We start from the raw sequence: 15,026 nt of genomic DNA on the forward strand, positions 1-15,026 counted from the left end.
CAAAATTATTGGTCTTGACAATTTGGATCCTTGCTGCTGCTGGCTGTGGTAACCCCAGCTAAGTGCCCTCTATCTCCAGTCATTTTTTCCCTAAAGGTGTACAGGTATCTTTTTCATTAAGTCTCAGCACTAACAGTTAGCTGTCAGATCAGATAAAATTCATTCGAATTATGTTGAACAGAAATACAGATGCTGTAGAAATTCCCCGGAAGACTTTAGAATAGGTGTGCTTTGGCAGTCACAAAAACATACACGAGAGTTAAACACCACTATTGACATGCATTTTAGGATTCAAGACCACAACTACCTTTAAATTCTATGAGCGTCTGACTGCTGTATTTCCCCAGCAACCCCACTCTCCCATTTCTGTCAGCCGTTCATTGGATCTACTCTGGTAATAACATTTATGCCAAATAATTCAGAAAAGTGCCTTATTACCCTGCTCCCCAGGATTCAGGTCATCTCTGGCTCTGAGGGAGAGCAAGGACACACCGGTAAAGTGTGAATACAAGAATGTCTTCTTGTGGTTCCGCAGAGCAGTAGTGGAACCAGCAGTAATGCTAAATTGATAACTAACTGCTGGAGCTGCATTACTTCACAATTTTATCTGCCATAGCTATTCATTACAACATTACAACTCACAGAAGTTCAAAATCCTTCTCATACTAACCTGAAGACATCTCTTGAAGGCCAAGGTAAAAAAAAATATGCCTGCAGGGAAAGATTCCTTCCTGTTCCCAAGCTTGGCAACTGATGATACCTATAACATCTTGAAAACACAGCATGCTTCCATTATATGGTTGGGAAGGCATTCCCCCATCTGTTCTTTTCACTTAGCTGCTTCGTACAATATTTGAGAGACAATTTTTTTACCTGTGACAGAATAGAAATCTCTAAGGCAAATTAAATGACATTGTAATAATGATGATGATTATTATATTGTTATTTATTGTCCACAAATCATAGAAACACAGAATATCTCTGTAACAGACATTAACAGTCATCTAGTTCCAATCCCCTGCCATGGTCTAGTGCCACTCCTCCCACTAGAGCAGGTTGCTCAGAGCCCCATCCAACCTGGTCTTGAACACTTGCAGCTTCTCAGGGCAACCTGTTTCAGTGTCTCACCACCCTCATAAAAAAAGATTTCTTCCTATATCTAATCTAAACCTACACTCTTTCAGCTTAAAACCATCACCAACCATGCGTCCTATCACTATACATTCTTGTAAAAAGTACATCTCCAGCTCTCTTGTAGGCCCCCTTAGGTACTGGAAGGCTGCTATATATAATACCCTGAAGCCTTCTCTTCTCCAGGCTGAACAACCCCAGTTCTCTCAGTTTGACTTCATAGTAGAGGTGCTCCAGCCCTCTGATCATCTTTGTCACTCTCCTCTGCAGTTGCTCCAACAGGTCCATGTCAGTCTGTCAATCTTTTGTTGGAGACCCCAGAACAATACTCCAGGTGGAGTGTCGTGAAATATTCATAAGAATATTTGCTCCTGAGTTAGGGTTTAGCTAAAACCCTATCATAAATTAAAAAAAAAAAAAAAAGAAAAAAGAAAAAAAAAAAAGGAGCTGGGTACAGAGTTATATTTGAAGTTCTTCCCATCTTGGTGATAGCCATTGACACTCTGAATCCCTTTCTGTGAGCAGATGCTCATCAGAGGAAGGCATAGTCTCTTCAAAACCCACACTCTATATGACTTATGAGTGGGGGTAGAAATGTGAAAGGAATGCCAGTTCAGCTTAACCCCCTTTAGGCTATGGGGCACAAGAGTTATGGAACCTGCAGAAAAGACCACAAGATGTGTGTCTGTAACCTGATGGCTAACTCAGGTGCTTCTGGCAGAGATGTGGAATTAATGGGCAGATATGCAGCTGCATCTAAAGAAGGTGTGCTTTCAAAGTGCAGCATGAGAAGTTCATTTTCCATCCTGTTCAGGTCTGATGCTATCACAATCATCAAAGTATATAGTGGTCAAGATCTCCAGCTTTGCATTGATAAAACTTATGTATTTCTAAGATTATTAAAGTGGTGGTTTTCATATTGCTCATTTCATTGATAAAGCATATTAACCCCCTACAAATACTCTGTAGGTTGCTTTCTCATAAAAGAGAAGACCCAAGTTAGAGCATATTTTCTAGGAGATAAGATGGTGTTCTCTAACCAGGAATTTGAAAGAATTCTAGAAAATAGAAGTTAAAGTTGGAAATTTAAGGTACTGCACCTCACCTTCAGTTCAGATCGTTCTTTATAAGCAGTGGGGAGGGGGTGGCTGTCAGTGGGTAGGAATTATGGAATGGAAGCCAGGAAAACACAAAGCAACTGAAAGATCCATAGATGCATGTTCATAGCAGTCATTCTGCTATTAAGAATAAAATTTAAAGCCTTTTTTTTCTGGCAGACTTCCCAGTGCAAGTGTTTTATTTCTCCTCCCACCTGCTTCTCCTCAAGAATAATGTAATGAACTGAGTATGACATTTGCATTATTCATGTTTGCTATTTAACGACATCTTGGGTACACGACTCGGGAAAAGACATCAGAAAGTAGCATTCTCTATATTCTTAGCCTTCTACTAAGAAGTTTCCAAATGGAGATACTTGTTTCACAGTCATATGCTATTTACTGCTTTTTAGAGCCAGTATTTGAAACCACCAAAACTGTTTTATTCCAATCATCGTGTCTGCTTATTTCAGCCAATAATGATCTTTGAGGTAGAAACTTTCCTTTTTAAATTCTATGTATATGAAATGTGCTATATATTCCTGTCTACTAAAACAGCAGCATCTCAAAAGAATCCCCAGGAAGTCACTAAAGTGAAACTCCTCTCAAAAATTTAGATCCGCTATCTCTACTTAAATTACATTGTGCAAGAATTTTATTATCAAATCCTGCACAAAGTTTTCCCTTATTCACCCCACAACTCAAGTTAATAGGCATTTGATTGCTTGATATATCTCATCTCTTTTGTGAATAATGTCACCAATTTCCTGTTCTCAGAAATGAAATAATTTCTCAAGCTACAGTGTGGCCATATTAAGGATAATATGGTTATTATGGCATAGCAGTATAAATGCATAGCCCAAAGAGCAGTCACATTTCATGAAATCTATAAACACATAATGCAAATGAAAGATAAAGTTAAGTTTGGTATTGATAAAGGATTATTGAGAGTCAGCTACTGCCGGTCTGTTCTAAAAGGTATTAACCTAGGCTTGTCAGGAGTGTTACTCACTGGAAAGGGTCACACTGAGGTACCACATGCATAAGTTTGCACAGTTTGTCATGCACCACTCCAGGGAAAGTCAGGCTTGACCATTAGTGGACTTGCACAGAGGTCTGTGTCCTGCACCTCTTCTGTCAGCTGCTGCCTCGACTAGAACTCAAGTTCAAGCAGTTAGTTACAAAAGCTTAAGAAAAGCCAAGCTGAGCCCATCCACTGTTGGACTGAGGAGAAACATCCTTAGTCCCTCCTGTTCCTTGTCCACCAAGACCACCGAACCATGAGACTGGTTCAACAGTAAGCAACCTTCATCTTTGCTCCAGAGGCTGGTCTGAATTCATAACTGAGTATGAATTTGTTTGAAAACAACTCTGATGGTAGAGTTTACAACCTAGACTTGAAAACCAGCTTCATTTTCCATGTAGCTGCCACAGGCAGATTCATGGCTGAGGCCTGTGAACTGAGGTCTGAGAACTGTGAGTTGTTTGGGGTGCCCACCTCTTGCACAGGAGTGCCATGTAACTAGTTTTTGTGGAAGAGTGCCCTATGCATGGGCTAGAGGGAAGATGGTTTCCAATGGCTTTGTCCAAAAGAAAGCAAGTAGAATTGAAAAACTGTGCCTACTTTGCTTAATACGAATGCCTTTTCAACTGCATTTTATAATGATTGGAATGACAAGATGTCTAATTAAAAAGACATCACATTTGGGGATTTTCCTCTTTGAACCAAGATTTCTGAGTTCAGCATCCTAGTAAAAATTATTCTGACAGGGACAATTACAAACTGCTGTTGCTTTCCTACAGAAATTAAAATATTAGTGTTGATGCTGGAATCAGAAATTCTAGAAAATATTCTTAATGTGCAAGAGAAATATTCTTCTGAGAAATCACCATCAGTTTCAGAATACATCTAAGCTAGTGGAAAAACAGTGTCCCTTAATTTCAGCAAATCAATAAATGTGGGGTGAAAACAATCTCTTGTACACAGGAAGAACATTAAACAGAGCAGAGAGAAGGCTCAGTGCAATTCACTTCCATTGGTTGAGTCTATAGGGAAAAGATGGCCCTGCCAAATTCAATTTACTTTATTATGTCAAGAAAAATAATGCTTCTCTTAAAAAAAAAAAAAAACCAAACAGATTCAATTATAAATATAAGCAATTATGTTCCATTTTGCAGAAGGTCATGCATACAAGAAAGAGGCACATGGAATTGTTTCAAGAGTTAAATCAGAAATTTCAGACTCTGGACAGATTTCGGGATGTACCAAAATCAGGCAGTATGGTAAGTTTTCCTTCTATTATGTTTGAAATATGATGGATCCTAAAGAACAACAATGAGCCCTTTGAATTCAGTATTTTTCCCAAGAAGACCTCACCTTTAGGCAACCTCAGAAATGAGAACAGAAGATATTTTCAGTAATCTAACCTATGATGAGACTCATTAGGTTTTACAACTAGACCATAACTAACTCACTGACATCATTATAGATGGCAAGTAACTGAACTGTAGGAGACACATTTCAAATCTGCATGTGCCCACTGAGTCTAAAGGGCTTTGTACAGAGAAATCAGCTCACTGATATAATTTGGCCAATAGGGCTTTTCCTCTGGTTGGGCAAGGAGATGTTAAATTAGTTACTACGAACAAGTCTAGCTAGATTTACCTATATGTGAGACGGTCTGGAAACTACACGGGATGTCTGCAATGCCATATCTTTTCCATAATAGGTTTATAAATATTTACCATGGGAAAAGCAAAAATTAAATCATCCTAAATTGAGGCTCCTATCGTCATAATTCAAATTTATACACCCACACTCATACACACATGCATTACACCCTGACTGCATCTGATAATGAGAGCAAGCAAATAGTTGATTTCACCTAATTAAAACAGCTAATTTAGTCTGACGTATTTGTTAGCAGTAATATTTTGATTAGTAATAATTTTTATATAATTTTATAATGTGAAAATTGTATATTCAATGGAATTAAGCTAGAATCATTGTATTCTATAACTTTTTCAGAAGAGCTGCTTTCAGACATGAAGAAGAGGTATTAAGCAGATGTGAGGCCAATGGATTTACATCATTTACATCATCTTAATCCAGCAGAAATTTAGCCCTGATTCTTTGTTGAACCTTTAGCTGTGATATGTGTCATTTTGTATCAAGTTCTCACTCACTTCCCCTTCTGAGATTTGCTGACATGCAAAGTTTTCATTTGTCTCCCTACTTGAGATTTGCTGTTCACATAAAGCTGGAATTAATTCAAAATCTCAAAGGGAATCTCAGTGGAAGAGTTGTGTTTACTCTGTTTTGCATCAGCTCTGTGTTTTTGAAAGGTCTGCCAAAAAAAGCTGCCTAGAGGAATGGTCTATCTGTGAGACAGTCAGAGAGTGATCCAGGTACCTAAATATAGGCATCTCAGACTATTTTTGACAGTCTCAGACATCTTAGTTTACTGCATGGTACAGGCAGTGATGACGCAGGACTGAAAGGAGACCTGCACCTCTCATGAAAGATTGTTGGAGATCAAACAGAAAGTCCAAAGGCAACTAAAATGGTGCAAAAACATTAGGTTTTGGCAACTGAATCCCACCCATCATGTTACATCAGAAATCACCTGTTAAATTGGTCATAATCCATAATGTCCTTTACCCTATAAAACCTAACATTCAAAAAAAAAAAAAAAATCCCAAATCGGCTTTCAGTCTGTTAAACCTAATATACATGAGCTCATCAGTATGTAAAGCAAGGTGGCTCTGACAGCATTTTCAAGGCTTCTGTGTTTCTGTCATGCACTTGTCGCAATTGAAAATCCAGCTGGCAATCTCGCTTTCAAACCACTCCATATTTCAGGCAGCAAACGGTTCTCTATTACCTTCCCTTCTCTTCTCCCACTCTTCTGTACAACCATTATCAGAAGGATGACTATTGGTACTGGATCACTTGGCCATTCCTCACTACATTGGTTCTTGTGAAAGAAAGGGCTCAGCTGGCAGCTCAGGTGAGGAGCCTGCCAAAGTGTTGATTGTTCACAGAGAAAGAGTCGCACTGGTGCTGAACACCCACCAGCCTGGCTCCCTGCAAAGCCATTTCCCCTCTCTGGCTTCTGTGTCTCATAAAAGCCCATTAGCAAACAGCCTTATACATGGAAATCACATTATTTCATTTTTGGTTTTAATTCTTCTTTCTTTGGTCTTCAGGAGAACTCAGGACCAAGCAAAGCTCCATGGGAAAGTTTCAAAACCACAGGCGACTACCAACACTATACAACGATAAACGTATTAGACACAGAGGCAAAAGATGCTTTAGAACTCAGACCAGCAGAATGGGAGAAGTGTCTGAACTTGCCCTTAGATGTGCAAGAAGGTGACTTTCAAACAGAAGTTTAACAAAAACAAACTGAACAAACAGAAACAAAACAAAAAGAATTCGTTGCACTGACAATAAAGAGACTTTGGGAATCCTGACAATCCTGACGCTTCTGTCTGAACATTGCGACTCCTTTATGTCAGGCTCTTCCTGTGCCAAATGTCAGTGGTTTTTTTCGTACAGTATATTCCCACTAGTGCAGCTAGTGGAGAACCAGGTGTACAATTCTTACCATCGTGTGTTGTAAGTACCCGTGGAATGGATTTGTAAGGTAATCTTTATAGATAAACCTCAAGCAACGATTCATGTTGTAACAGCTTCATTTGGTTTAGTTTTCAAAAAACTTCACCATGAAGCACAATGTATATATTTATGCAGTTTTTAAAGTTTATAACAGTCTGTTTGGCCATTACTACACTTTTTACTTTATAATATAAAAGCAAAGTTTTTGTCATTAAATGAATGTCTGTTGAGCTACATTCTTCATTGCTTTAAATGCAATAAAGTAATAATCTCACTTTTATATGAATAATATATTTCACATCTTTATTATTGCAGTTTTCTCTGGAAAGCTCAGAGTAGCTTTCTCTGCTGCAGCTGTGTATAAAATATTTAAAATGTTGTATGGTGTAAATAAACCTTTGTCTACATATCAGTTTCCTAGTGTGTTTTATTCCGTATTTGTTTATCTTAAATTTGAATATTTATAAAATTTTCTTTAAAAACACACATATTTAATATGTATTTGCAGTTTTAATGGTATGTTGTATGTAGCTTCTGCAGGGAGTTTCTAAATCATATTAGTAGGTTTGTATAGCCATTCTGCATTTTTGTAAGTATTCTTTTGTGACAATGTACCATATAAATTGGACTTGTCAGAATATTATTACAATTGTTCTGTTTTATAAGAATTTTTGTCTAGTAGCAGAAAGATACATAATGGAAAATAAGTTTCAATACACAGCACCCAAAGAAAATGTTGACTTAGAATCATTACATCGCATGCATGGTCTTGTTGCTGTATAACAGGAAAGACATTCAAGATAAAAAATTTATAACTATTTTGGAAAAAAAAAAACTTAAAAACAAAACAAAAAATCCCTGACTGTGTTTCATTATAAATCCAGAGCAGAGCATGATTTGTTTTGAAAATGTAGTTAAGCAATTAGGAATATGAAGATTAAATCTCCTTTTCCATGCTTAGAACTGAAAAGAGATCTTCAAAAATCTCTCATCTACAGTATAGCCGTGTGGGACAAGGATGGGAGGATATCTCAAATCTTCAGATGTCATATTTCTAGAAAAAAAGTTTCAAAAACTATTTTGGTTCCTGCTGTACAAAACTGAATATGCTGCAACCTACTAGCTGGAGAGATCTTAGAGAGGAAGAAAACATGACCACCAATCTGCTTAGGGAGGAAAAGGACTAGAATAGAGGCTTGTCAGGGAGCACTTAACCCAGAACATTGGTAGAAGAAGATCAGCATCCATCTGTTGAGAGAAAAGCACTTAGGATCAACCTTAGGACCAACTTGCAGAAAAGTGTTTCAGTCTGTCATTCTTTTCTCCAGACCATAATAAGATATTTAAGGCACAAAATGGAGCCTGACTTTGCCTGCTTTAAGTGAGCATCTCATGCAGAGTGCAGACTAATCTAATGCTTCAGGGTCTAAATCTTTAAACAAATAAGAAATAACTAGCTACCAACCTGGTATCAAGTGGATTAACTGGTTTAGGTGCCTAGAAGTTAGATAAATTAGATGATGTAGTACTGTTGAGGGCACCCTTAGTAAGTAAGGTTGACACTAAATTGGGCAGGAGTGTTGATCTGCTGGAGGGCAGGAAGGATCTGCAGAGGGATCTGGGCAGGCTGGATCAATGGGCCAAGGCCACTTTTAGGAGGTTTGATAAGGCTAAGTACAGGATCCTGCACCTGGGTCACAAAAACCGCATGCAGTGCTACAGGCTGGTGGCAGAGTGGCTGGAAAGATTCCTGGTGGAAAAGGACCTGGGGGTACTGGTAGACCAGCAGCTGAACATGAGCCAGCAGTGTGCCCAGGTGGCTAAGAAGGCCAATGGCATCTTGGCCTGCATCACAAATAGTGTGACCAGTGGGACCAGGGAAGTGAATGTCCTCTCTACTCAGAACTGGTGAGACTTCACCTTGAGTCCTGTGTCCAGTTCTTGGCCTCTCACTTCAAAAAGACATTGAGGTGCTGGAGTGTGTCCAGAGAAAGGCAATGAAGCAGGTGAAGTAACTGGAGAGTGAGTCTTATGAGGCCTGGCTGAGGGAGCTGGGATTGTTTAGCCTGGAGAAAAGGAGGCTCGGGGGAGACCTTATTGCTTTCTACAACTACCTGAAAGAAGGTTATAGTCAGGGGAAGCTCAGCCTCTTCTCCCAGGCAAATAGCAACAGAAAAGAGGAAACAGCATCCAGTTGCACCGTGGGAGGTTGAGGCTGGACATCAGGAAGAATTTCTTCACTGGAAGTGTGGTTAATCATTGGAACAGGCTGCCCAGGGAAGCGGTGGACTTCCCATCCCTGGAGGTGTTTAAGAAATGACTGGACGTGGCATTTAATGCCATGGGCTAGAAGGTGGTGGTCCATCAAAGGCTGGAGTCGATGGGATTGGAGGGCAGGCTGGATCAATGGGCCTGGATCAGAGGTCTTTTCCGACCTAAATGATTCTATGACTCTGTAATGTGATACATCAATCAAACAGAGCTGTCTCTTTTTCAAGAGGCTGGTGCAGAAGGAAGCAGATGGCAAGGCTGGCTATGCAGCCTACTAACTTCTCAGACCAGAAAGTGCACCAAAAACCTCTCACTCCTGTTTTACTTCAAGTTCTAATCTAAAAGTAAGATATTTTCCCTTTAGATAAAAATACAACAGAAACTGCACATCTTTTAACGATTTCACTCAGAATGGCAGCAAGTCTAAACAAGAGCATGTTTTACAGAATTTCTAATTTTTTAGACCAAATTGGGAAGCTTAGGCCCCTGAATCCAGATATATGCCTTAGTATCCTCCTTGACTGATCTAAACATTAATACAAATCTAGAACACCTTGATATTTCAATAACTGTAGCGCAGAAATTATTTGCATAAACTTTACATCACCTATTCAGTTATGGTTTAGTTAACTACAGAGAGCTTAGGGTAGGCTACAAATTTAACCAAGAAACATGATAAAATCAGTTTGCACTCAATACGCAGCTGACCCAGTTGTGCTGTTATTAATAACTCAGTGTATTCAGGTTTAGCATTAGCCTGGGTGTTTATGTATCACATGGCAGTCACAGATGTGTTTTCAGTGTACAAGCAGTAACCTTCAGTGCCCCTTTATTTAGAGCTTATGCTGCTCTGACCAGAAGATGGTAGAGATTTTTATTTTCTTACATATTTCATATTTAGAAATTAAAAGGATGCTGAAAGCCAGTATATACGTGTAAGTGCTAGGAAATGAGAGGCTGGAGAACAGCGTTGTGGAAAGGCACCTGCAGGTCCTGGTCAGTGGCAAGCTGAGTATGAGTCAGCAGTGCCCTGGCAGCCAGGAGGGCCAACCGTGTCCTGGGGGGCATCAGGCAAAGCATCTCCACCCGGTCAAAGGAGGGGATTGTCCCTCTCTGCTCTGCACTGGGGTGACCTCACCTTGTGTGCAGTTTCAGGCACTGCAGTATAAGAAGGATATTAGGCTGTTAGAGAGTGTCCAAAGGAGGGCAGTGAAGACTGTGAAGGGTCAGGAGGGGAAAGCATATGAGGAGCAGCTGACATCACTTGGTCTGTTCAGCCTGGAGAAGAGGAGACTGAGGAGAGACCTCATTGTGGTCTTTGACATTCTCACAAGGGCAAGTGGAGGGGCAGATACCGATCTCTTCACTCTGATGACCAGTGACAGGACTGGAGGAAATGGCATGAAGCTGAGTTGGGAGAGGTTTAGATTGGATATCAGAAAAAGGTTTTTCACCCAGATGGTGGTTGAGCATTGGAACAGGCTTCCCAGGGAAGTGGTCACAGCACCAATCCTGGCTGAGTTTAAGAAGCGTTTGGACAATGCTAACAGGCACGTGGTGTGATTCTTGGGGTATCCTGCAAACGGCCAGGAGTTGGACTTGATGATCCTCATAGTTCCCTTCCATTTTAGCATATTCTGTGATTCTACAATTTGTCTTCTGATTTGATTGCTTCCTATTAAAACAGAGTTTGTTTTCCATGAGCAAGATGCCACACATACTTACAGTTTCTTCTATGCATACTTCAGAACAGTTTTTGAAATTATGCATGTCAGACTGAGCCTAGCAGAAAAGTACAAACTTGTATGTTCTGGCTTAAATGTTGGTAGAGCACTGAGCAGATGTTTTACATTATATACAAATAAAAATTGAGACAGGACTCCCTAAATTATACTAGACACAGACACAACAGGGGGCTCTGCATCTGCCTGCCAGGGCCAGCTAGTGCCACTCAGCATGCCCTGGGTTGCCTCAGCTGGACTCCAGCTGCAGCTATGGAAAGGTTCAGGTGCTTGAGGGTGGTTCAGGTGTTTGAGCTAGCCAGAGTTGCTGCAGCTGGCACTGGAGTATACTGAGGCAATTGATCTCAGCACAGTGTTTACCCGGAAGCAACTCAAAATACATATTCCCTAGACATACATAGAAAAGGCAAAAACTTTTTCTTGTGGAAGACCTCATTTTCTCAACAGTTGCAATACATTTTAGCGATCCATATGCAGTTTCTCTGTCTTCCTATTACATACGTATTCAGGGAAAGATTTGTTCTGGCAAGTCAATGCTAAACAAAATATGGCCTGGATTTTTCAGTATAGGGAAGCCACGCATACATCAAATCTAGCTAAGCAGCCATAGATCACTCAGATAGCAGTTCAAGATGTCCCTGATTTCAGATCCAAGGCCGTGTAAAGGGGTTTGGTGTTGCTAGCAAAATCATTTGGAACATGGACCTTTGCCAAAGTGATGTTATTTAATCCAGAATCTTGGAGGTGAACTATGAATTACTCATTATTAAACTTCAGCTCCTACTCCAGAATATGTCTTGCAAAGAAGAAGGAAAGAGAGTGTAAGTGGTGCTATAAGGGATTAGAGGTAGGATAGCAGTGCTGCCATTCTGATACACTTTTGGGGTGCCATGTGCTTAATGTTAGCTTATATGTAATGCTAATGACTCTTTACAATAAAGATTTAGGAAGGTCTTTTCCATTCAATTGACTACTGAGTCTTAATTTCTTCACAATCATGAATCCGTGCTCTTGGAAATGTTGTCCTAACACTGCTCCTGTGAGATCCTAATTTGCTTCCATGATGATAAGACATAAATCACCTCATACTGTTTTACACAAGATTAAAGTGGGGTAATTTCTTTAAAAAAAAAAAACCACAAACAAGCAAAAAACAACAACCAAAACAACCAAACAAAAAGCCTCCAAGCCCCAAGCTGTATCAGGTGAAATGTTCTCATGCTTTGGCTTATCTCTGTTCCTCATAGTTGCTAGGCAATGCTGTACTTAGAGACCAGATTTAACAAAACGTCTGCTTCCCTCTTACAAGCAGGCATCCATCACAGCATCAGCAGTGTTCTTTCCATCAGGTTATACAAGGAGATATGGAAATCTGTGTTAGCAATCAGCAGATGGAGACATTGTGTATTGATAGTAGACTTTCAGTTCCTCAGGTTCGAGGCTGTGCTGTATCTCTGGATAAGACACAAGAAGCAGTTTGCATGAGCAAGCTTTATTTCCCTCTCTCAAAAAAGTGATGAATTTCTAGCCAGGTCTTAACCAGTGCAATGCTGCAATCTTTTCTACTTACTTTCTAGAAACATCTTTCTTTGCATGGAAAGCAAAAGAGGCCTCACTAAGAAAAATTCAATTGCTGATAAGATAGGCATAACTACTTAGCCTAGCACACCCACTGAAATGTCCCATCTATTAATTGCAATTGTAAGATAAATTGAGAGCCATTTATCTGCTTTTAACACAATTGCCTCTTAGGCTGCATTGGACCATCCTGTGCCACTGAGTTACACAAATTAACTCTGCTACAGTATCGCTCCTCTTGTTTCTTCTGCACTAGTTTCATTTTATATCTAATTATTTCTTACAAGTTAATCACTTTAAGCAATTGAACTTCCTCTCTTGATTATACAGTTTTCTACTATAGGTCCCACAGTCACCTCTTTTTTCAGGTTTACAACCCACACTCTGTTCCTACACAGAAGTCCTTTCCTGATTTCTACCATCCCTGTCTCCTTTACAGCTTTCCCAGGTTTGCTCAAGTTCTTAAATAATTTTCAGTAAATCCTGAACTGAGTAACACTAGAGTATTCTGTTTGATCAATGTAGAAAAAGGAAAAACTCAAGCAGGAAGCTTCTATAATTCCTTTTATTTAGTAGGGGAAAAAAAAAAAGAGCCTAAAAAATAATTTAACTTTTGTTTTTTAATCTAACCATTTAATGGAAAACACATGACCAAAACCACTTTGAGCAAGAAATAGGCACCAGCAGCAGCTTCTCTTAAATAATGGTCTCAGCAAGTGGACTTTAGAAATATTTTTTTCTGCTGCTTCTTCTCTCTGATGATGTGAATGCAAACTTCCTTTTGTAAGTAGCACTGCTGCAGCAAGACTGGCAGAGAGCTCTCTACAGCCCATTGGCTGGGGTTTCCTGTCAGAAGATGGATGAGAACCATGTGAATCCTTTCAGATAGAATAGTAGTTGTTGTCACATCCTGAAAGCATGCTGAATTCTGAGCTTTTTTTCCAGTTTTTGTAACCCCCCTTCCTCCAGCTGTGTTTTCAGAGTGATGTCCATCACTTCCTGATTTTGTTCTTTAAAACCTATAATGGGCACCTGAGACAGGCAAGGGCTTGGGAGCTACTGCTCATGACTGCTCATCCCTGTGGCTAAGAGTTAAGCATCTCAAGAGAGGTGGGATTTAAGAAACAGCTCTAGTCTCAGTGGTTTTTTTTCTTGTTGATTAGCTTGGGCAGCTATTGGGAAGTCTGGCTGGAGATATCTACTTTGTATGCATTGTATAAGCAGATAATGTGCCTTGTTCAACATACGGAGCCAAGCTTAGGAAACAGGCACCTAGACCTTACATAACACAATACTGACTATCAAAAAATCTAAGCCCTTTTGTGGGTCAAATCCTTAGGAATTGAAACAATTTAAAAAATCTGATCCTCGGAATCCAATAAGAACAGCGACAAGGCAGTGTTTTTTTCCATTATCAGTTCAGTGATTTATTGCATTATATCCCTAGGCTGTTGACTCAGGAAATTGCAAGAGGTGATGCCTGAAGAACCTCATAGTATAAGAAAAGAAACAGGAATTGATTAGTATGTATGTTCCATTTCTTATTCGGTGTCTCCTTGGACCTAACCACTTTATTTCTTGTTCTTCTCAGGAACTAGGTATTAGAAAAAGTTTTTCAGAGCTGTTTTCAGTAATTAGGTTCCTAAATCAAGCAGGAATTAGCTATGGTTTCTAAAGACAGATAGGTAGAATCCATTATATTTAATTTAGAATTCTAACTAAAATATTATCTTGTCAAGCACAGAACTCTGCAGGGTAATCTAACTTTGCCTATCATAGCTGTCCAGGTTCTTTCTGCAACCTAAAGAAAAAAGGGATGCACCTCTGAAGCCCTGCTAGACCCAGGCAGTTTTCTAAGTTAAGTACAGATTGATTGCACACAGAATTTAAAAGCCTCCAGAGGGCATTGAAATTCTTCTAAATTAACCACCAGATTTAGCAAGATTTAGACATCACTGTGGGAGCTAATGTCTAAGCTCCTGTTATAATCACTGGAGAATAGGTCAATACAGTCGGTGGAATCTAAAAGCCAATTCAGCTTACCCATTACTAGAAAAAGGATCCCGTTAATATGAGATGTCCTACAGTTTGTGAGTTGTTTCCATGGGGACTGCATATAGAAAAGACAACTGAAGTGAGACCTAACACCTTTCTGGTTCCAGCAGGGCTCCACATCACATCTAAAATGTACTCGCCATTGGGGTTTGGACATGGGAATCCAACTCCAAGGGAAGATTTTCTGAGATGCTCTGGGGTATCCTGCTTGCAGATATCACTCCAGAGAGGCATGGAGTTTTGGGTCTTATGTCAGATTTGTCTTATGTCAGACTTGTCAGCTTCGTATGAATGTCAGAGCTACCCTCACTATCACACATTGCCACTACTTGCTCAGAATCTACCTTGCCTGCTCCTCTTTTGACCATTTATGTCAGTTCAAGTAGAAAATTCATCTTCTCTGTCATTTTATTCTGACACCTCTTAATCCTATATGTGTATTATCCAGATTCTCATCCTCTTGAGAGGTAAAGAACCCACAACCCAAGACTATCTAAGCTCCCAAGTATCAGTAGATTGTGAAAATGCACA

The 15,026-nt window shown here is 39.7% G+C and overlaps 1 protein-coding gene across 1 annotated transcript in view; it reads left to right on the top strand.

Annotated features, from left to right (window-relative positions):
• The window catches only part of LOC114065116 (adhesion G protein-coupled receptor B3-like), a 100,891-nt gene extending 94,250 nt beyond the window's left edge, over positions 1–6,641 (top strand). The window contains exons 17-18 of the mRNA XM_027898766.1: positions 4,407–4,511; positions 6,438–6,641. Of these exons, the coding sequence (XP_027754567.1) occupies positions 4,407–4,511; positions 6,438–6,626 (294 nt within the window). The 3' untranslated portion in view covers positions 6,627–6,641. The remainder of the gene's footprint in view (positions 1–4,406; positions 4,512–6,437) is intronic.
• The last annotated feature ends 8,385 nt before the right edge of the window (positions 6,642–15,026 follow it).

The sequence above is a fragment of the Empidonax traillii genome, unplaced genomic scaffold, assembly GCF_003031625.1.
Source record: "Empidonax traillii isolate 1590-97213 ecotype Southwest subspecies unplaced genomic scaffold, ASM303162v1 scaffold621:size378804, whole genome shotgun sequence".
NCBI lineage: Eukaryota > Metazoa > Chordata > Aves > Passeriformes > Tyrannidae > Empidonax > Empidonax traillii.